The sequence below is a fragment of the Solanum verrucosum genome, unplaced genomic scaffold, assembly GCF_900185275.1.
Source record: "Solanum verrucosum unplaced genomic scaffold, falcon-dt-bn FXZP01000022.1, whole genome shotgun sequence".
NCBI classification, from domain to species: domain Eukaryota; kingdom Viridiplantae; phylum Streptophyta; class Magnoliopsida; order Solanales; family Solanaceae; genus Solanum; species Solanum verrucosum.
Window position 1 is genome coordinate 2,282,928 of NW_026020086.1, and position 25,305 is coordinate 2,308,232.

At 27.7% G+C, this 25,305-nt stretch overlaps 3 protein-coding genes and 1 pseudogene across 6 annotated transcripts in view; 2 read left to right on the forward strand and 2 right to left on the reverse strand.

Annotated features, from left to right (window-relative positions):
* Window positions 1-25,305, forward strand: part of LOC125824498 (uncharacterized) — a 263,589-nt gene that overhangs the window by 136,801 nt on the left and 101,483 nt on the right. The window lies entirely within an intron of this gene.
* The window catches only part of LOC125824540 (probable E3 ubiquitin-protein ligase RHY1A), a 293,655-nt gene that overhangs the window by 118,847 nt on the left and 149,503 nt on the right, over window positions 1-25,305 (reverse strand). The window lies entirely within an intron of this gene.
* Window positions 6,672-10,650, forward strand: LOC125824514 (metal tolerance protein 1-like). 2 transcript variants are annotated; one of them, XM_049503908.1, is made up of 3 exons: window positions 6,903-7,026; window positions 7,734-7,782; window positions 9,246-10,650. In XM_049503908.1, the coding sequence occupies exon 3, from the start codon at window positions 9,246-9,248 to the stop codon at window positions 10,488-10,490; it is 1,245 nt and encodes a 414-aa protein (XP_049359865.1). In that variant the 5' UTR covers window positions 6,903-7,026; window positions 7,734-7,782; the 3' UTR covers window positions 10,491-10,650. The 2 variants fall into 2 exon arrangements, with proteins under 2 accessions (XP_049359864.1, XP_049359865.1); XM_049503907.1 differs by lacking the exon at window positions 7,734-7,782 and having other exon boundaries at window positions 6,672-7,026.
* Window positions 18,482-18,949, reverse strand: LOC125824553 (uncharacterized; annotated as a pseudogene).

Consider the following 25,305-nt stretch of genomic DNA (forward strand, 5'->3'; position numbering starts at 1 on the left):
AGTTGCAAATTACATTAGATAGTTAAATATAAAAATATGCATTGTTTTCAATCCGTTCTCTATCATGAACGTCACGCAAAAGAAGATCTAGGGGATCAAAAGGGTGTTCACAGATCTCTCTTGACAAAAAATTACAATGTATATATAAAGGTTTTTTTGGGCATAATGTATAAATGTATCCTTTAACGGCATCTACGTTTTCCAACTTTATGTGTACACAAGTAGTTATTTAAACTTGTATAGAGTTGAACACATGCATCCTACTTAGCGTCTTATATATGTGGCAATTTGTGTCCTACATGTATTATATCACGCACGACAAGTTAATGGGCATGTTTATATATTATGTCTTTTTTAGTCCCCTTGACACAAGACAAGACATAGTCTCAGTGATTTAGAGGGTTCAAAATTTACTTTTAAACTTCAAATTTAAATTCTAAACACTATATTTTTTATTTTTCAAGCTCTCTAAATAAAAATTCTAAATTTTTTTTCCTTTTTAGAGAATTTTAATTAAACTCAAATTCACGTTAAAAAATTTACATTAAAAAAGAAAGATCTCTAATAAAACTAATTCTGTATCTAGTAAGATTTGAACCCAAATTTTGAGATCAAAATTTAAAAAAAAAATGCTTATCACTCAATAAAATTATCATCATTAGTAAATACTGTATTATTAGTGGTATTAGGAGAAATATATTAAATCCATTGTAAAGAAAATTACTTCTTCGTCCTAATTTATATGATGATATATAATTAGATTCATAATTAAGAAATTCAAAATTAAAATTTATAATAATTTAATTTAATAAATACTTAATGGCAGACTAGATATATATATTCAAATTAAAGTTTCAATATTTAAATAATTGGTATGCTATACTAGTCAAAAACTTACAAACAGAATGTGTAACCACTAATAAAAATGTCTTCATACTATATGAACAATATTCTAATTGCAAAATCTACAGTAGAGTTATTTTTATGACTTATAAGAGTAGTTGGGATGTCATGTTTGAGATTTTCTTTTTTTTGATTGATTATTTGTCTTTATTTTGGAATATATTACCACTAAATAGACTGGTTAAATGGGAGTCATCAATAATTGAACATGTCAAATATTGATTTAAGTTTACTAGTATTTCAATTTTACACAAACTTTTCAACTGGCCAGGTGTTAACAGGCAAGCAAATGTGTGGGACCTAGACATTACTCTAAAAATAATTTTTAACGACAATTAATTAACAGTAATATTAACAGTAATAGCTAAATTGTCGTTAAATATATATTTTTATTCGTGCAATATAATATAGGATCATATGATTCTCTATCAAGAGAAACACTCAAAAATTTCTTTTCTTTTCTTTTCATCAAGTTCAATTAAATTCAGATTTTTATTTTTAAAGAAATCATATTAAGAATAAAAGTTCACTGATAAAAATAACTTTGTAACAAATAACATTGGAATCCAAAATTTTGAGATAAGAAAAAAAAATACTTATCACACAACAATAAAAAAAAATGTTTCAACCTTTAGAGAATTGATATGTTATACTAGTCAACAACTTACAAACAAAATGTATCTCCACTAATAAAAAGGTCTTCATACACTATATGAACAATAATTCTAATTGCAGAATCTATTAGGTGAATTTTAATTATTTAAAATTTAAAAGGAGGGAGTTTTCATGCCAAAGCATGTAGCAGGTTAGCATGTCTGATGTGGCATAATAGGACAATTTGATCATTTTAAATAAAATTAAATAAAGTGATTAGTTTAAAAACAAAGCATTAACTATTTAATAAGAAAGAGTTTTCATGTCAGAGCAATAGGTCAACATGTCTGTTTTGGCATGAAAAGGGCCGTTTGATCATTTTAAATAAAATTAAATATGATGGTTAGTTTAAAAACACGATAGAAAATTTAATAATATAATAATATTACTAAAACCCAAGTTGTTACAGATTAATTTACTCTAATAAGAGGGAGTTTTCAGGCTAAAGCAAACAAAAAAGTAATTTCACTAATTTACCCCTTCAGATTTTTTTAAAAAAAATTAAACTTGTTCACACTTTCATAAAAAAAAAAAATTAAAAATAATTGTAAAGATAAAATGAGAAAAATATAATTATTTTTTATTTTGATTTTATAAATTGACAAGAGACAACCATTATTTATAATATAAATAATTAATATGAATTAATAATAATAATAATAAATAATTATTCTTTAATATAATTCTCCCACATGACATATACAATCTTTTCAGGATAACCATGATTCTTTAAACAAATCTTTATTCTTGAATTTACTTTTAAATATTAAAAATATGTAATAGATTGTTATAATAATTTAAGCATATAACTGACCAATTTTATTTTCCCTATCTTTTGTAAATAATGTTGGGTAGGTGGGTTACATTTACATTTGGAGTACACGTAATGATTGTCTGCCACAAAAGAAAAAACACATGGAGTTCACGTTATAATTATCTAAAGGATGTTTGTTTGGATAGCTGATAGTAAATAATTGATAAATATTTTGCTAGATAATATATAAATATGTTTGAGATAATATTTTTTATCTCATTTCATTTTCATAATTCTTTGCTAGATAACATATAAATGTTTTTGAAATAATATTTTTTTATTTATTTACTCAAAAATATAAAAAATAAGTAAAAAAAACTTTTTCTAATTAATTTTTTTTTGGTCGTGTAAAGCAATTTTTTTTTAGATAATATGAATTGGAGGATGTATTAATTTTTCCATTTTTAAAAAAAAATAAAAATAAAATAGTGTAATACACTAGATTGACTTAATTACTCTATGACAATGATAGGTGGAAAGTTATTGCTTATTGTTTTCTTTCACATTAATGACATACACAGATTCATCAATTAATGAAACAGTAATGCAATCTTAAATGTGTACCTCTTTTTAAGTACAAAAATCCAAATCAATTTCGAATCGATATAAATTATGGTGAGATGATTGGTTTTTCTTTCGTTTAGTTAAAACTTTTGGTTTTGAGTCTTTTGTTATTGAAAAGATTTTGTTAGGAGCCTCCTCTGTATTCAAGAAATGAATCTTACAATAAGCGCATTCTAATTTAATTTAATTTAAATATAAATATTAAACACTGAGTAAGAAATAAAAAAATTAATCCAAAAGTTCTTGTCATTTAGTATATTTTGGAGAGTTAAAATTGTACTACTATTATTAATGATACTCATATTTAGATTATAAAAGATTAAGGAATATTCTTTGTTGTAAGGAATAAGAGAGTATGTTCTCGAAAGACATATGGCTCAAATAAAACAAAAACATAATAAAGAAGATATAAATAATAACAGGAGTAAAAAAGAAGAAGAAAGATATACGAGACAAAGTAATATATAAATAACAAAAATAGTACACTTATAAAGTAACAAAAATATCAAAAATAATACTATTATTATTAATTAAGAGAACCAAAAACAACACCAACTACTATCAAGAGACGTGTTATTTATACTCAAGTTAGAAGGTTTGTCATGTCTTATTTGAGCACTTTTCCTGATATTTCTCCTAAAACTTTCAAACGTTAACTTCTCACACTCAGGCATATATAGATATATTCGAATCATTTCAATCTAGGCTCTTCTATCTTATATGTTACGAAGGCCATTTTTATTTTAGCTCAAATATCTTATTTTTAATTATATATTTCCTAATATGTCATATATTTATCTTAATATCCTTCTTTTCAATTATTTTATTAGAAAAATGCGAAAAACGTGAATTTAAATAACTATTTTGATAAATGAGAATAGATAATTTAAAATGGACGAAGTACATTTATAAGGTCTTTTAATTTCTCAAAAAAATAATCAGAAGTTAACAAATCTTTTTAGATATGCTAATAAATGCCTCCATATTTCCCAAGAAGACTAACATGGTTGTATTGTAAAGAGGTTCAACTTTATCGACCAAAGGTACAATGGACTACTGATAATTACTCTTTCCTTCTTAATAAAAAAGTCTTGAATTTGAATCTCTTTAGATATGAAATCGTCTTTGTTAGGAAGTACTTTACTTCTCGATGTGGGACTTTTTGATGCGAACACAAATTTAATGAGACTTCAATGTAGGTACAAGACATATATCGGGTGGGAACCAAAAAATAACAATTCAACTTTCACTTTAAATATGAACTAGAACACTAATTTCAAACCACTTTTTTAATTATATATTCGAAAACAGTAAATTTTACTTAAGTCCTTTAATATTTTGAGTTTTCAATATTATATCTTTTTACCTTTTGAAAGGAATAATAAACTCACTTGATCTTAAATTAATGGTAAAAATGTACCACAAATGAATTGCTCTTTTCTTAATCAGAAATCTCAAATTTAAATAAAAAATACTTCTCTTAAATAAAAATTTTATACGATACAAATTCAAATTAATTAAACTCTCCAATACGAATGTCGAACCAATAAAAAAACAAAACAAAAAAGTTTGTCCATCAAGTGGACTCAATAATGAAGGGACGAATGTGACAAGTGACATAATATAATAGTGAAAATTCGAAATAAGGTCGACAAGGGTAAAATTGTCAAATAAATAATAATTTTAGTCCTAAAATAACAAAAAAGGGTTCATTATGATTTGGATAGGTTCAAAATTATCACTTGAATATATTCTCTTTTGTCAGAATTTATGTGTACGTGTCACTATCTAGGGAGGTAAATAATTTCTTATTTAATAATAGTTTTAATTTTCTCAATCCTTTATTAAGCATATTTTGAAACATTAATTATATTAATTTATAATATTTTTTTGAATAGTTTCTAAATATATAATATTTTATTAAAAATTTATACTCGAATTAAAAATCAGAATTGGATGTTTAGACTCTCATTTTTTAGTATTAAAGTTGAAAACTTGTTTTGATAAATTTAGCTCTTAAATTATGAAAAAAGGCTTTAGAATAAATTTTACATTTGAATGTGTACATTTTCTATTTTTTAAAAAATTTGGTTCATTTCTAAAACTAGAATCTAATGTAATATTTGCTATTTTTAGGGGCCGTTTGGTTACTGGTTAGAGTTATGCAGGTATTAGTTATACATGGTTTAGTTATGCAGGTATTAGTTATGCAGGGTTTAGTTATGCAGGTATTAGTTATGCAGGGTTTAGTTATGCAGGTATTAATTATGCAGGGTTTAGTTATGCAGGGTTTAGTTATGCAGGTATTAGTTATGCAGGGTTTAATTATGCGGGTATTAGCTATGTGGATATTAGTTATGTAGGTATTATTTAGTTATGTAGAGATTACAATACATGAATTATTAACTATTATATTAAACTTGTAGTAAATTATTAATATATATTATTTACAAAATAATAATACATGTTAATAAAATGTGGAATATATTGAATAATATACAATACTAATATTTTTATTTATTTTTAATCAACATTGGACCATGTCTATTTATTCATCAAATAAAAATGTGTCCAAACAAGGTCCAAGAGTGACCAAGTCGGTCAACAAAATAGACAAAACAAAAACAACTAGAAATAATCTAATTTGGAAACAAAAAAATCCTAAACTGATAGAACAACTCCAGCATAATGCTAATATTTGATTAGCATATGTACCGTCAAAAAATATACAATCAAATCTCTAATATTAAAAAAATATTTATATTTGCATAAATAAATAAAAACGGTAAATATAAAAAAAATTGAAAATAGTCTATATATAAAAAGAAATAAAAAAAAAAACGTAGATAGGAAAACAGTAAAGTTTCCAATTAAATAAAATAAAATAAATTAAAAGAAATGAAAATGATCTATATATAAAAAGAAATAAAAACAACAAACGTATATAGGAAACAATAAAGTTTCCAATTAAAAAATAAAAAATAAATTAATAGGGTAAATATGTAATCTATCATTTTAATACATGTATAACTAATATCCACATAACTTATTCCACCTTCTACCCTGCATAACTTTATACATAGATTCCCTCATAAGTTATGTTGGTATTAATTATGTAGGACTACAAAAATGCAACCAAACACCGTATAAATTAATACATGAATAACTTTTATACAACATTTAAATTCTTACCAACCAAACGTGGTATAAGTTATGCTGACTTTTATACCTAATACAAAACTTCTACCAAACACAGTAAAGCTAATGCAACTTTTTATACATGAATAAGATGTCTCTTATACAGTAACCAAACGACCCCTTAGTGTCTGATGCAATTTATTAAGTATGTTGCAATTTCTAACATTTTATGAGAGTTCTAAAAATATTTTTGGATTCTATTTTTTTTCATACATTTTTGTAATAAAATGCATAATACAAAAACATCCTTAATTTGACTTCACCTCACATCTATGTATTTCAATTGTGTCCACACAATTAAGTATTTAAATTATAATAAAATTAAACAAGTAAACACTTACCAAATCTCATGTAGGCCATGTGCATCTCATGCAATTTGCCATGTAGAATATGTGCACCTTACACAATTACATGACGCGTGCACCTTACATGCTATATAGGACACACACGCATCTCATGTAATTTGTCATACAGGATAAGTGTGTCTCACGTGATTTGAGAAATATTTTTAAAAAATACAATATACACTAAGGTAGAGAGACTAGTTACGATATAGGATCGAACTATTTTTGTCTCTTTTTTTTTTTTCGCATCGATCCTCCACACTTCAATTTTGGTAAAAAATATTATCAAGTTCCTGTACAAAACCCAAGAAAGAATCTTCCCCAAAATCCATTGTGGCCGTCCCAATATATACAGTTGGGTTTTTTACATCTCTCTGATTCCCTTTTTATCTCTTCCCCTTTTTCTCCTTCTTAAATAGGGTATATACCCCATTTTATGCCTATATAGCACAAGCCACCATAGCTAAATTTGGTGAATTTGATGATTTGGATCGGTTAAAAATACGATCTTTCTAATACCCTTTTGAAATCTCAGCTCAGATTTGTAAGGTACCCCTTCAATTTTGTTTTCTGTTTGAAGGGTTCTTTAGTTTTCTCTTTGTTGTTGTTGTTGTTGTTGTTAATTGAATCTTGTCATCATCTGTTGTTTATGTTTATGGTGTTTCAGTTATTGCATTGTTGTTGCTGTTTTCTTATGAGTTGCTATGTTTTCTTTATTGTCATTTTCACTTTTCGTAACTACTTTGATTTGTTGTACTCGAGTCAAGGGTCTCTGGAAACAGCCTCTCCATTAGGCAGGGGTAAGGTATGACTCTCCACTTGTGGGATTTCATTTTGTTGTAATTGAATCTTGTTATGGTCTGTTGTTTATTGTGTTTCGATAATTGCATTGTAATAAAAAAAAATTCATACCTTTTTTGATTTGGTATACTCTACTTTGTGGAATTTCATTGGGTGGGTTGTTGTGGTAGTAATTGAATCTTGGGTTGATTATGATATGTATGATGCACTTTTTAGGTGGATTGGTTACTGACTTTTGGATTTTTGTGTTTGTTTATACTGCATTGGGAGAATTGTTTAAAGTCCTTTTGTTATCATTGTGTCAGCTTCTTTTTGCCTTACTTTTGGTCCTACCTTTGTTTTTAATGATGTGTATTTATTCCTGAATGTACTTTATACATTGGGCTGATAAAATCTCATGATTTTCAGTGTATTTACATATACATATTCAGCTATATATCTGAAGTTTCTTTCAGTCAATAGGTTTTTCTTGCTGGTGTATAGGACATACTTATAGGGGTCAAGGTATGCGCATCAATTTCCCCCTTTGATTGCTTCTTTGTTAAATTTTGAAGTTGAAACTTCAAGTTTTGTGAGTGGAAGTCCCAGAAAGTCAAGGTATGTGCATCAATTTCCCCCTTTGAGTGCTTCTTTGTTAAATTTTGAAGTTGAAACTTGAAGTTTTGTGAGTGGAAGTCCCAGAAACCCAAAACCTGGTCTGAGCTAGTGCTTAGGACATACTACGACCAAACACTAGCGAATTCCGTGTTAATGCTTCATCTTGTTTTGTGTTATCTGCTCTTAGTAATTAGTTTTGAGTTGTCTTTTACTGAGTTGTGAACTGAAATTTGTATTGGTTCTTGTTGTTGGGAATTAGAATTTGGTTTCTTTGAGATTTAACACGTAATTTTCGACAATTAGTTTGATTGTGAGGAACTTGTTCTGGAATTGAATTCCAAATGGGGATTGGTTTTGGTCTTTTGGTGTTGTTAATTGAGGGTTCAACTTGAAATAGACTTCAGTTTGGAAAGGTAAACATCATTGAGGTGTTGCTGTTTTATAGTGGAATAATCTATGGTGGCTTCATTGATTAAGGAATTCCTTGCTGTGATTGAGGAGTTTCCTTTGCCTGCTTATTTGTGGTTGGATATGGTTAGGAAATATTAAATTTTTTCTTTTAACTTTAAACTTAACTGGAGTTGAGAATTGTTACAAATCTCGAGTAGAAGGCTCATGCAGTTGAATTGAATGAAATTTTGCACTGTTGCTGCTGAAATCTATATTAGTAGTAGTTGTTGTAGTTCAGACTTATTGGGACTGAACTAAGTTTGAGTCTAGTTTTAGTTTGGAAAGTGTTTAGTTCCACTGCTGTTTATTTTGATTGATGATTCTGGAGCTGCAAGGTTTTAATGCATCAATGCAGTAAAAACTTTAGATATGAACCAGCTATGTAATATCCGAAACTTTAAGTAAGTGTTAAATTTTGATTCCAGTATCTACGTGCAGTGTGCTATTTTCTATGAAAGTTTGGTCACATCATTATACTTGTGAAAATGTTCTTTGCTGTACATTTCTCCAACTAGATGAATGCCATAAGTCGAGGACTGATAATACAAACACCTTTGTTGTTAACTTTCTTCTTGTTGACATAGTCTATGTGGTGAACATGTTCAGTTTTAATAGATCTCTGCAGAGGACTTTTCCAGTACCTCCAGTCTATCACTTGTATTTACTGAAACAAATCTACCGCTTGGCATTTGAAATCCCTATATCCATGTTTATAGTTGCCTCCTCCTAGCACTGATAAATTTGTTTGAGCTGTGCATTTGTTGTTCTGTTTGTCGTTTTATGTATAAAGACAGAGTGCTACTAACTCTATCTGGGCTTATCATGATTTAGAATAAGCCAATGGCTCTTATGGGACACATTAGACAGTTAGACTCATTTGGCTTGTTATTGAGTGACGATTTTATAAATCTGTTTTTCAGATGGATACGAAGAACCCGGAACATGGACGTGTAATTGAGGTAAGTGTTGACATAACAGGTCAAGAGAAGGGGACTAAAATCTGTGGTTCAGCACCCTGTGGATTCTCAGATGTTAACACTATGTCTAAGGATGCACAGGAGAGATCAGCATCCATGAGGAAACTGTGCATTGCAGTTGTTCTCTGCATCATTTTTATGGCTGTCGAGGTTGTCGGAGGTATTAAAGCCAACAGTCTTGCAATTTTGACGGATGCGGCTCATCTACTGTCAGATGTTGCAGCTTTTGCAATATCCTTGTTTTCACTCTGGGCATCAGGATGGGAAGCTAATCCACGCCAGTCCTATGGTTTTTTTAGAATTGAGATACTTGGGGCATTAGTTTCTATCCAAATGATATGGCTTCTAGCTGGGATCCTTGTTTATGAAGCCATTGCCCGACTTATACATGATACAGGTGAAGTTAAAGGCTTCCTCATGTTTGTGGTGTCTGCGTTTGGATTAGGAGTGAACCTCATCATGGCACTCTTGTTAGGTCATGATCATGGCCACGGCCATGGACACAGCCACGGTCATGAACACAGTCATAGTCACGAAGAGCATGCTCATAGCCACGGTGATCATGAACACGGCCACGGTGAGCATACACATATACATGGAATTAGTGTTAGCCGACACCATCACCATAATGAGGGACCTTCGAACCAAGATCAACACATCCATGCACATGACGCTGATCACACTGTGCCTCTACTTAAGGATTCCTGTGAGGGTGAAGGTGTTTCAGAAGGTGAAAAGAAAAAGAAGCAGCGGAATATAAATGTTCAGGGGGCTTATCTTCATGTACTAGGAGATTCTATTCAGAGCATAGGGGTCATGATTGGAGGTGCTATCATATGGTATAAACCAGAATGGAAAATCATTGATCTAATTTGCACTCTCATTTTCTCTGTCATTGTTCTTGCCACAACCATTAGGATGATTCGGAGTATTCTTGAAGTATTAATGGAGAGCACACCGAGAGAAATTGATGCAACAAGGCTTGAGAAGGGGCTTTGTGAGATGGAGGAGGTTGTTGCAATCCATGAATTGCACATTTGGGCGATTACAGTCGGGAAAGTACTCTTGGCTTGCCATGTCAAGATTAAACCTGATGCCGATGCTGACATGGTGCTGGATAAGGTTGTCGATTATATTAGGAGGGAATATAACATTAGCCACGTAACCATTCAAATAGAAAGAGAGTAGTGTGGAGGTAAAGTTTGTTTGGCTGTTGTACTGGTCATTGGCTTCTTTATTCTTTTGGATATTAGTTCAAACGGAAAACATCATCTGGCTAAGCGGTTCCAGTATCCGTTTCGTTTTAGTAAATCATGGTCTTTTAGCATGTTGGCTTGCTTTACTTCTCTCCTTTGTCCATGAAATCAATACCCTCAAGTTCAGTTGAACTTCACTCTATCAGTTTCTAGAATTTTTTTTATGTTCTGTTTGGCTCTTAATTACAGCATAACACCATGGATTGAAATAAAGTTGAGGTATCTAAGTATATCGTGTCCTTTTCATTTCGACGTTAATGTATGAGATGAAGAGTCAGCTTCCAATATTAAGTTTGTTGTTCCTCAATTGCTCAATGATAGACGTCAATTGTTAACCAATTGGTCATAGATGTGAATTCTACTTGGAGAGATTGTTTTAGTTTATATAGCTATTAGTACTTTTATAACTCGTACTATTTTATTTGAAAGTGAAATCATTCTTTACTGGCCACATGTATTTGAGGGTCATAGATGATTATCAGAGAGTGAAGGTTTGGGACTCAGACCACGATTGACTAGGACGGATTGTACACTGGTCTACAAATCGTAGATCCTGTCAATAGAAGAGGTCTTCGAGATTGATCAAACACTGCCTTCCACGAAAGGACTCCATGAGTCGTATAAAGGGCTACGATCCATATATCATGAGCCGTAGATATTGTTGAACCTACTTTTTTTAGATTTGCTTTATTTAGGATTAGATGTCTATAAATACTTTTCTTAGGCTTTATTTTTTATTATTCATTCGTCTTTGGAGTTTGAAAATTATTAGCGAACTACTTTTGCTATAATTCTTGAATTCATTGACTTTTAATATAATTTTTGATCTTTGATTATTACTTTGCAATTCAATTCAAGATTTTGGAATTCAAACGTTTATTTTGTAAGTTCATGATTTTTTTTAACTCAATTATTATGAATTGTGATCAAATAACTATGAGTAGCTAATTCACAACTAGGGTTATGGGAAAGATGAAGAATTAACAACGTAGACCTAATAACTAGTAATTCTTGAATAGTGTTCATGTATGTATTATTTTTCTCTTCGCTTTGATTGCTTTTTAATGGAGGCCTATGTTAGAACAGGTCTTATTCCTACTCGCCGGATCAAGGGGGTAACGAATGGGAAAAGAGATTATACAACGAAGATTTGAGGTTATCAACACTCATCTAATAGCTTGAACAGACGAAGGGATAACTAATTTGGGATCAAGGGTAAGAGCTAGTAAAGCATACACCCATAGACGAACCAAGTTGCGTGGTGAAATTCACTTATTTAGGTTCTCATCTACCTAGGTGATACATAACTTACCGATCTTGCAATTGTAGACACAAGACAAGGTTACTACTACAAGGTTTACTGAGTTAAGACTCGTGGGGTCTTCGATTGATTTTACAAAAAAACAATGCTGTTACTTTGATAATTGTTACTTGCAATCATTTCATTTAATATTTGTTCTATAAAACCGCCTTTACGAAAATAACACGACTAAGAGCACAAGTAATAACAATTAAGCTAAGTTTGAACATCATCCTGTGGGATCGATCCTAACTTTTATTAGATTCTTTATTTAGACAACGACTGCTTTATACGTCTTTTTGGAGGTGTAATTTGGACGTATCAAATTTTGAAGTCATTGACTGGACTAAGTCTTTTGGATTATATTAATTGTGTTATTTGACTATTAGTCATTATTTACATTTTTGTTTTTGTTTTTGTTCATACATGTTGAAGTTCTAGTACATGCTAAATATGCGGAGTCAAAGCATACTCCTGATTCTATTTGATCCCGAAATCCAAAAACTCTTATGTGTATGTAAGACTAATGGTGGCCTTCAGAATCGAGAAGGAGTCGCAGAATGACTCAAACTAGAGAATAATCAACCATATCTTCTTTTGAGATATCCAAAATGCACCTCGGAATATTCATACTGATAGTGAGAGACCTCCCTCTACCTTCACCCAGACATAGATCTAAGATGCGCACAACTCAAAATATTTACCAAAATTCGGTATGTGGAACAAGACAGAATAATTACACTACTTTATATTCAAACTCGGTAGAACTTATGGGTACAATTGTTTGCTATTTTAATTTCCAAGCAACGATAGAATTGCCAAGTTTAATGAGATAACATGTTCTTTTCTATCATAAACAAGATACATTTCTTACTTTGATAATAACCTTACCTCACTATGAAATGATATTTAGTTCTTTTCAATAAATTAATGGATTAAAACAAATAGTGTAGTGTTATTAACAGAAATATAAAGTCTTTAACTTTACATAATAAAATATTATTGCTAATATTAATATTGATCGAGATTAGATCAAGTTAATAGGATGTTAATCATTTGTTTGCAATACACTTTGTTGGATGAGGTTGTATGAAATTTTATTTACTAATATGAAGGTGTGAATAGTTTAATTCAAAATTCTATAATATAATCTAATATAAAGACTAGGCAGTTTTTTCTATAAAGTTTTTTATTATTATTTATTTTGATTCGTCTTTTATATAATTTAAGCAAAAAGAAACTATAAAAATCCTTATTAATTAAAATTTAAGGCTTCTTTAGCCTCTCCTTGAGTCACCCTTATGTTAGACGTAGAAAATGAACCATATTTGATTCACGAAAAATTAATTAGTTTGGAAAATTAATCACTTTTTGTGACACTTTTCCATAAGATTAAGAGATATCTGAAAGTCATCGTAAAACAAGATCCATTCCTTGTTGAAAAATAGATAAACGACTTTTTAAAAGTTGTATCAAATATGGATATTATCTATTAGAAAAATGAATATTCATATTATCAATATTCATTTGTTTGCTTGTTGTTTTTTATGAGTTTTCGAAGCTTTTATCCTGTCCTGCAATCATCAATCAACAAATTAGCCTAATAATGTTCATTATATGAGCATTGGCTAGTGCATAAATGATATTGTTATGGATTTCAAACTTATAAAAGTGAAATCCTAATGCAATATTCAAGATGAAATCAAAGACATTATCATCGAGTTTTACCTCTCCTTTTTCTTTTCTTTTTTTAAAAAATGAAGGTTGAAATTTCATAATCCACAACAGTTTTCTGGATTTTTAATCACTTGCTTAAAGCTCGAAATCCATGAGACTGTTATGGAATTTTCACATAAAAAAATGATTACTTTTCAACGTATTTTCAATCATCAACTATTAATGAAAAAAAAAGATTTGAAAAGTGACTAACTCGCACCATTTAAGTTTGTTGAAACTCTTTTGACATGTAAATAAAAGGGATAAGGGTCTGAAAAATACTTCAACTTTGGTTGGATTTGCTGTTGTGATACTAAACTTTCATAAGGACCTATTACCTCCCTAAACTATTTAATATCGTATTTTTTACCCCCTGAACTATTTAATAGTGTATTTTAAAGGTATATAAGTGTCCACGTGGACACATTACTATTTATAATTTTGCATTCTTTTTTATGTCCACGTGGGCAAATATATATGTTTAAAATACGGTATTAAATAGTCTAGGGAGGTAATAGGTTCTCATGAAAGTTTAGTATCGCAACAACAAATCCGATCAAAATTGAGGTATTTTTCTGACCCTTATCCCTAAATAAAATATAGAAGAAGAGGAATAGAAAATTGTCTCATCCCCATCTTATTTATAGCAAAAATTGTGTCATAAAGTCACAGAATTAACATTTTGAAACTATACCTAATTTCAACAAATAAGTCGTAGTTAACTTACCTCTTTGTTTAAGTTCATCACATTTTTATTACTTATATACTTTAATTTATAAGTAATCTAACAAGGTCGCACTATGATAAAATTGAGTTATTTACAAAAAGTTAGAGTCGTTATTTGAAAGGATTTGAACATCATGATTATAAAGAAAATGTCATTGTCCAATGGCTAAACAAATTGGCCTTTGAAATATCCTAGATAGTTCAACGAAGCTCTAAAGATAATAAGAAGTTGAACAAATTTGACATTTTGGAATAGTGAAAATGTGTGTGAGAAATATGTTTAATTATTTAATCCTTAATTAAAAGAAAATTCTTCGAATTTCTTGAGCATAATTAATTAATGGATTATAGGATCATCTTTTTATAGAGTTGTCATTTGTCAATAATTTTAAAAAATAATAATTTTTTTAAAATGAAATTGTCAATAATTTTTAAAAAATCTTACTTGATATCTTGATTTGATCATTTCTATTATTATTTTTATAATAAGGGACAAAAAAAAACTTATTTAATTTAAATTCAATATTTGGAAGAGGTTTGAACTTTGCTTTTGATCGCATAATGTTTCTTATATTCCTCAGACTAACTTATTGAATATTAACGTTACACGATTAATATTGTTCATTTGTTTTTTAAGCATAATTATTTAGTAATCGAAATTCATGTTGTTTGATTTTTTTAAATTTTTCTAAGAGTTCAAAATCAAAATCTTTATTTAAAAACGAAAAGATCTTATTGATTTCATCATAATCTTTAATAGTTATATTGTACATTCAAATTATACTATTTCCACACTTATATATTGTTAAATTTATTTTATGTGGTCTCACAAAGAGAAAAATAAAAAAGAGCTTCTTTTAAACATTCGAAATTCAATAGTAATCGCTTTGAATAGTTTTCTCAATAAAAATATTTTTCTTTCTTAAATTATAGATGCAAATGTTATGGTATAATTAAAAAATAATCACATTCGTCAAAAAGTGCAAAGAGCATGAAAAAGAAAAGAACTCTTGAAATGATTTTATCTTATGTTAATCTATCGATGCACCGAATCGTCGTTTAGCGGAGAATTCTATGTTTTAGGTATTAATACATTAGCTTAATTTATTTTTAATTTTATTTTTATTCGACACAATGATAGCTTTAAGCTTAGATAAAACAATGAAAATCCATACTATATCCTACAATATAGTATGCATAGTTTGTTGTAATGATCATAAGAAGATATTTAAATGATCTTTAATCTCATCATCTCCTGTTTCACTTAATTATCATTCTACTTCAATGACTGAGTCAGAAATTTCACGAATGATGTTAAAAAATTACACAATAAAAGCTTTTTTTGAAAAGTGAATTTCTTTTTGCGGCTACTGAGTTTTCGAACACGCATTGTGTCAAGAATGTTCAAAATATTTTATTAAATTATTTTATGTATCATTTTACTTGTTTACACAATATTTTTCTCCGACAAAAAATATCCAATTGAATACCCTGACAACCACATAGCTCCGGCCCTGTTCTACCTATTGGGCAATAACTAAAAAAAATCAATTAAAAAAAGGTGCAAATGTTTACATAAAATATTTTGAAATAAATTGAATTAGTCAAAACAATTAATATTAGGGACCGACCATTTTCATGTAGTACCAACTCAAAAGTTAGAGCCTGTTTGGATGGGCTTTTAAGCTGGTCAAACTGGCTTAAAAGCCAGTTTTTAACTTATTAAAGTGTTTGACAATTATCAAAATGACTTATTTTAAGTCAAAAATGACTTATTTTAAGCCAAAAGCTAAAAGCTAGGGGGGGGAGCTTTTTTTTTTTTTAACTTAAAGCACTTTTATGTTGACCAAGTATATTACCTTTTTGCCCTTAATTCTTTTATACAATTTCCAAATTGCCCATATTGAATTATTATTATTATTATATTATTATTATTATATTCTTATTATTATTATTATTATTATTATAATTATAATTAATTATAATAATAATAATTATTATTATTATTATTATAATTATAATTATTATTACTATTACTATTATTATTATTATTATTATTATTATTATTATTATTATTATTATTATTACTTTTACTATTACTATTACTATTACTATTATTATTATTATTATTATTATTACTATTACTATTATTATTTTTATTATTATTATTATTATTATTATGTGTATTATTATTATAATTATTATTATTACTATTACTATTACTATTATTATTATTATTATTATTATTATTATTATTACTATTACTATTACTATTATTATTATTATTATTATGCGTATTATTATTATAATAATTATTATTACTATTACTATTATTATTATTATTATTATTATTATTACTATTACTATTATATTATTATTATTATTATTATTATTATTATATAATTATAATAATAATAAATATTATTATTATTATTATTATTATGTGTATTATTATTATAATTATTATTATTACTATTACTATTACTATTATTATTATTATTATTATTATTACTATTACTATTACTATTATTATTATTATTATTATTATAATAATAATTATAATTATAATAATAATAAATATTATTATTAATATTACTATTATTATTATTATTATGCGTATTATTATTATAATAATTATTATTACTATTACTATTATTATTATTATTATTATTATTATTATTACTATTACTATTACTATTATTGTTATTATTATTATTATTTTATTATTATTATAATAATAATTATAATTATAATAATAATAAATATTATTACTATTATTATTATTATTATACTATTATTATTATATTATTATTATTATTATATTACTATTACTATTATTATTATTTTATTATTATTATATTATTATTATTATTTTATTATTATTTATTATTATTATTATTATTATTATTATTATTATTTCTGAAATATGAATTTATATTCCTCTTATAAGGTGGTAAAGAAATATGTGAATGATAGAAAATATTATTACTTATGGATGTAAAACATAAATTAATTTTTTTTTTAAGTATAAAAATCTTAAATTAATCAACTTTTTATCATGTTAACAGCTTAAAGGGTATTTCAGACATTTTGATAAAAAAAAGTGTTTACCAGCACTTATTTGCCAAACACATCAACAACTTTTTTTTCAACTGCAGCACTTTTATCCAAACACATAACTACTTATTTTAAAAATAAGTTTCAGCACTTTTAAAAGTTACTTTTTTTAAGTCAATCCAAACAAGCTCTTAGTGCTCACATGTGCTGTGCTACTTTCCATACAACCTGGAAATGTTCTATTTTTGTGTAAAATACAGCTTCTAAGTTGTATTAGATTTAGATCTTGAATTGAAAATTAGGTGAAATTAAATAAAATTATCTCTAAACAACAATATTTAAACTAAATAAGCACAATTAAGAATTAAGATTTTGCACAGATAAGGCCTACTCGGTAGGGGTTGCATTGATCGGTTCGTTCGGTTCAATTTTATGTATTATAGATTTTGTTTATTAATTTTTAGTTTTTAAATATGCTAAATCAATAACTAAACTAATAACATATATATTTTTTAAATCAATTTTTGGTCCTTTACGATTCGATTTTCAGTTTAACCAATAAGAAAATGCTTATAAAATAAATATATGACTTTTTCCAACCATTTTAGCTCAACATGATAATAATATAACTAAACCAATAACATATTTTTTCTTTTTATAAGTTTTTGGTCCTTTACGGATTTTCGGTTTAACCAATAAAATTTTAACAAATATTAATTTGAATCATCATAATTTTAACAATATACTCTAATAAGCTCAAACTAGATTTAGTATTCTTGTATGCAGATGTTAGCTTTTTTAATTATGCCGAATTCAATATTAAATATAAAATACGGTGAAACCTCATTATAATTTCGATAAATAAGTAGTATTTGGAATCTTTAATTTTAAAGCTACAATGAATTTAATACCAATATTTCATAGAGTTGTAAAATCATCAATTTTAAATTTTGAATTCGTTTCTATATCTTATATTAAAAATATGATACTTCTAAAAATGAAATTTTTGCATGAGAAAGGAAAATAAAATAAAAAACATAAAAGAAAAGAAAAACTACTCCAATATCTTTTTTTTTCATCCATAATTCTAATATATGAAGTTATGAACACAAAAACCCCAAATAAAATAAATAAATAAACAATTTTTTTTTAATCATTGTTTACAATAATTTGTACTTTATGAATTAATCATATTAATTCAAAAAAACTAAAATGTCAAATAATCTCAATCAAACCTTAAACAAAACGACGTCGTCATATTCATCACTAGTAGAGCGAACCAAATTCTTCTTTCCGGTGAGATCCGACCCGCCGACGCTGGCAGCCGGAGAAGAGCACGTCGATGAATGACCGGAGGCACCGGCAGAAGCGCCGGCGGCCAAATATAGACAGCTTTCGCTCCACGATCGTCGAATCGGGTAAGATACGTTGGTACAACGAGAAGAATGAGAGCAATTTCCACGAGATTTATGAAGTTTACAGCTACAGTTCCGGTGGTACGGCCTCTGTTGAATCCCATATCGTGACCGGAAATACAACCGTCGAATACTCCCCGGAAAATTCCGTCGCCGGCAGCTCCCGTAGCCATTTTTCAATTATTTTATTACACTTTTTTTGTGTAAATAAATCTCGTGAAGAGAGAGATTGAAAAATCGCTAAAGGTGTAAGAAGTGTTGAAGGGAAGATATAGGGAAATGGGTGGGGGTAGGGGTTGGGGGGATGGGCAAATTATTTTGGTTAAAAAAAAGAAAAGAAAAATGGTCAAATTTGTCATGTAATATCCAAAATTAAATAAATTTATTATGAAGTTAAATTTTTGGTTTATTATTACTATTATATTAGTTGTTTAAGAAAATAAGTTTTGTTTTTGTCCTTGATTCCTAATGAAGTTTCAAGATGAGAGTAATTTTATAACGTAATGAATGAATAAGAAATTGATATTAAAGAAAATTAATCTCTTATACGACCACGTTACGATTTTTTTAAAGCATTACTTCAGAGAGAAGTATTGAAAATATTTTTAAACTTGACATGAATTATTAGTTTTATCATCGAACAATTGACAGCCTTAAAATCCTCTATTTACTTAACTAACTGAACTTAAATACACCGTTGATTTTACCATATGGATGAATATGTCCTTAAATTCTCGGCAAATTTAGAGGTGTTCTCAACATTTCTTTTGACTTTTTATGAAGAGCCACATGCTCCTACAAAAGTTTGAGACCACTAGCTATGTCATGTGACAATTTGACTGTTCGAGTGTGTATTTAAGATTACTTAGTCAAGTATAAGAGTATTTTTAAGATTAATGATGGTTCAAGGATGAAAGCTAAATTCAGGATTGATTTAAATACTCTTACTTATACTTAGACCTAGTAAATATTAGTAATTATAGTAATACAAAAATTAGTTATAAGAAAATTATGTATTATTTTATATAGAGATTAGTTATGCAGATTTAATTATATATGTATTAGTAATTTTACTTTATCTTGTATATTATAATGCATAGATTTTTTATATTATAATGCATAGATTTTTTCATAACTTATACATATATTAGTTGAAGGTAATCTTGACGTAACTAGTAAAATTGTTGTCATGTGCCCAGAAGGTTATAGGTTCAAGTCGTGGAAATTAACCCCTTGCAGAAATGCAAGAATAAGACTGTATATAATAGATTCTTTTGATACAACTCTTACAATGTGCAACTTCGTTTGTTTACGGATGATCTAAATGGTTTAGACCTTAGGTTATAAGTGAATTGATTTATATTAAAATTTAAGCCTTGTTTTGCTTAACATGTCTTGATCATAAATATTTTAAACAAAATCTTAATATAAATAAAAAATATTTTTGTGTGGATAATTTCTATCACTACTGTATTCACAATCATCCGTCATTATCACTAACCACATTTGTCATTGTCAATCATCATTACCGTTGACAACCACCAACCACCTTAATTTGTGATCACAATTAAGAAGTAAGTTTCATTTTTGTTCTTGATTCCTAACGAAGCTTTAAGATGAGAGTAATTTATAAAGTAATGAATGAATAAGAAACTGACATTAACAAATTATGATTCTTATTCGACAACGAAATGAGTTTCTTTTATGACTTTGCTCGTGCGATTTATGCTTTTGATTGTTTTAAGTCGTTTTAAATTTTAATAAATAAATTATAAAGAAGCGTAATTAATTCTATTTTAAATCATTTTAATAAATAAATTATAAAGAAGCGCAATTAACTTTATGGATGGTACTTGTTTTTATATAAAAGACAATTTTGAACCTTTTTTTTCATAAAAGAGTTGAACACTTGAAGTATCCTCCTATTAAGATGAAATTTCATTATTGAAAACAAAAAAATTATGAGATAAGTTTTTAGTAAACTAATAATGCGGTAGGATATTACTTAGGGAGGATATGCATAATGATTTTAGTTAGGGAGGATTTAAAACATATATAACTCATCTCCAAAATCATTTATCAACCCCTTAGGCTTCATTTGTTTACAGAGGATTTGAATAATTTAGATCGTAAGTCATTAAGTGATTTATAGATTTACAATAAAATTTAAGCAGTTATTTAATTTAAATATGTATTAATCATTAATATCTAGAACAAAGTCTTAATATAAAGATGAGGTTTTTTTGTGTGGGTAACTTTTATGATCACTACTCTATTCCCAATTATCACTCACTATTACTAATTACCTTTGTCATCATAATTATTATTGTCATTATTGTTGGATTTTAAAATGTGTGAATGGAAAATGAAGAGTTGCGACTTTTATGAAAAGTTGTGATTTTTATGAAAGGTGGTGACCTTTCCAAAAGATTGTGACTTTTGCAAAGGTTTGTGATCTTTCCGGTAAGGCACAATAAGAATTTTTTCACACTATCCTTTATTTTCTATAAATTGAGGGATTTCCTCTCATTTTAGTAGAAAGAATTTTTCTGGACTTCTACTACTACTAAATCTAGTATTCTAAGTGTACTTTACTGCCGTTGAGTGGTTCGCTAACACCGTGGTTTTAGGTATAGATACACCGGTGAGTAAGATCGTTCTATCCTGGGAGGATATATTCCATTAACCTCGGGTACTTGAGGGGAATAATTTCCTTAAGGGGACACTGTGCATTCAATGGACTCGATTTTCTTTCTTTGAAAAAAATATTTTTATATTGTTTCTAATCTGTTTCTGATTCTATTTTCTCTACTAGTTTTAATTTCTTGTTTGAAAATACTCTTTAAACTTTGTTGTTTCTTACCAAGTTCTTCAAAGTTTTTTTCTAAGTATATTAGGAATACAAGATGAACAACAATTATCAATCACTATTACCGTTAGCAATCACCAACCGCCTCTGTCATCACAATCATCACTGTCAACTATCACAGTTTCCAACCACTATTGTCAGTCACTACATTACCAGTGATGTCACCTCCACTAGCATATTGCGATCAATTCCTATCATCAACCATCTCTATCATCACAATTAGGATCGCCGTCAATTATCATCAATACATCGTCAACCACCACATATTATTCCACCATCATCATCAACGATAACTACGTACAAACATTAACCAACTTCACCATCACAATCACCATCACTAGTGCTACCATTACGCCAATCACTACCACGTCAACTATCCCCACCATCACAACTATCACTATCATTTTTATTAGACACTAATAGCAACCATTATCACTACTAATCATCAAATTCCAACATAAATATTAAATACTGAATGTAAATTTAAAAAGAAAAAGGAAAGGTCAACCTTGATCAATGAAGTTAGTTATTCGATATTAGAATTAGTACTTTCTTCAACATTTCGTAATTTCAGCTTCCATTGAGGCTACATTTTTTTTTTTCGAATTTTGTATCTTTTTCATGCGTGTTAACTATAAATAAGTTTATTAGTTAGTAAAAGCAATCAATCGAAAAAAGTAATAAAATAACAAGAAATAAAACATCACAAGTCACATGCAAAAATTAAGATATATATACAAAATAATAGCATTTTCGTTGTCAGATATCTCAATAGTTTGCCCAAAAAAGTGCAAAAATGGACCACCTTTGGAATTGATATATATTGGAGACCATGTGTAGTATAAGGTGATAATATTTTTCCAAAAAACATTTGCCACTCATTTTGTAATGTTTGATTATTCGAAATTTTTCAACAAATATGGAAAAAAAATAAAATAAAGAGTCACTTTCTTTGTTACTCCCTATTCCCTTTCGAGTTTCATCCCAAGTTATCTATTGTTTTCCGTTTTTTTAGAATTTAATTATCTAAATAGTAACCAATTGATATCAGAAAGAACCGTAATTTGTATTATCTTTTTATTATAATTTTGATTATTTAATTTTTAATTTTATAACATTAAATTGATCGAATCAAAATTAGTTTTGAAGATTAATCCAAGTGATTATCATAAAAAAAAACCGACACTTATTTTAGAATGTAGAGAGTAGAACATAATTTCTAACAAAGGACATACTAAACAATAAAAACTAAATTAAAAGGTAAAATAACATTTCCATCCCATATAAGTATATCCTTTTGTTTCAAATTTTGGTGTCCCTTCGGTTGGTAAGATTTTCTTTACCAAAAAAATGGAATTTTATTGTAATTAGATTTAAAAAAGGATATATTAAAAAATGTATGCAAATTTAACTTTTCGTTTAAGAAAACTAATCATCGTATAATTATATATACAAAAAATCAAAACATTAGTTTAGTAGTTGAATTATTTAAAAGATCTAAACATTGTGTATGCAATAAAATTGGGTACTGCATTAAAGTTGGGTATTTAAAAGACCACTTAAAAAGTCGGCAAAACATCCAAATTTGTTTAAAATTAGGGAAAATAGTTTTAATCGTTAATAATTATAGTAAAATCTATTACGTGTTTAATGATAATACTATGTGTCCAGCACATGAACCCTTTTATTTTTTATTTTTTTATATTTAAGAAAAGAGTTAAATTTGATTTTAAACTATGTGAAATATTCTAAATTCGCCCTCACACTTTTAAAAATGATCCATGTTTGATTATCATTTTTCATAGCCACCATCCTCATCCATCTAAATTAATCACAAACGTAACAATTGATTTTCGTCGCTCTAAAAATACTGTCTAAAAGATATTCTTACTTTATTATGACCACTTCATCCCATGACACTCGTAGAAAGGAATATAATCAGTTCCACACAAAAATCATAGTTAACAATGTGTCTCATACTTTCATCTTTATCATATTCTCCTATTATTAGTTTATTACTAACAAAAGACCATCGATAATCTTCAATCGTTATAACTTTATCTTGACTTTTTTTTATTTTATATATTGTTGCAAATAATTTAGGGATTGGATTATTTATAGTTGGATTTGTTATACCATTTAAAGGTTGTTTTGTAGTTTTGATATCACTATTAGTTATCAGAAGAATTGATGATGGAATTGTGTCAATACAATTCCAACAAAATTGAGATTTGGTTAAAATAATTATGATTTGAGTTCCTTTTGAATTATTTGAGGCTAGAGGGAGGTTAATATGATCGTGAGAAATATAGGATATTATAAAGTTGAATATGCAGTGATTCAATTTTTTAAAGTTCAAGGACAAATTTAAACTTTCTTTGGTAAAAAAAAAATTAAATATACTAGTGACTTATATGCTTTTTCCGTTAATCAATAAAAACAATTGTGTGTCCATTTTTACCACTTGTGATATCACTAATAGTTAAACACTCTAATTAATGACTTATATGTTTTTCCCGTTAATCAATAAAAACAATTGTATGTCCATTTTTATAACAACAAAATAGATATGATATTAACTATTAATAGACATTTAAATATTTTTCTAAAAAGTATAACATAATAAAAACAAAAATAGCTACAAACAAATTAGATGATGAACCTATATTTGAGTATCACCAACCATAGAAGAGAACATATATTGTGACTTGTGAGCATCTACAATTTCTCGATTGTAAAAGGAAAAAACGTATAGGACTTAACTTGCTATCAAGAGAAAAGATCCAAGCAAATTTTGTAACAAATAATCCAAAAATCTTGGAAATTTCCCTTTATTGTCGTTATACCTAATAGACCTAACCATCATTATTATATTTTAATGGAAGGAAAAAGAACAAGAAAAAACATTTTCTTTGTGTTTCTTGCAAATTTTAGATTTTAGACGTGTTTCTAAAGTTTACGACTCATACCTCTTCAAGTTACAATTTTTTCAGGTGCCAAATAATTTATCTATTCAAGAAAAATAATAAATAATCTATTGAGTCTAACATTAATCATAGTTTTGGTGATAAAAAAATATTTGAATTCGCTGGTGGCTTTTGACTTATAAATCAAAATTTGTAAGTTAGAAATTTGAACTTATAATTTTTGGCTTATTTTTAGCGTAAAATCAAGTGTTTATAAGTACTTTTTTAATTTATCCAAACACTTTTAAAAGTGCTTAAAAACTATTTTGACTTAAAAACATTAAAACGGCGTTTGGTAGAATGTATTAGAAAAAATAATACATGTATTATCAATATTACTAGTAACTTGTTTGGAGCTCTTTTCCAACTTATTACAGTCTATTGTGTATTAAGGTGTGTATTACTAATACAGGAGGGTATCTTTGTAAATAATTCTTTTATGCAATGCATGTTATTTTTAATGCACAAATCAAACAATGCATTAGTATAATTAATGCAAGCATAACTAATACAAGCATTATTAATACACTATATTTAACATTATTCTTATACACTCTATCAAAGATTCCTCAATAAGCCAATCCAAACAAGCTAATAGTTGCCTTAGCATTTTTGCTTATTTGACATGCCTATTTGTCTTTTTGATGTTGGAGAATTATGAGTATTTGATTAGAAATATCAAGCGCGTGAGTTGGATT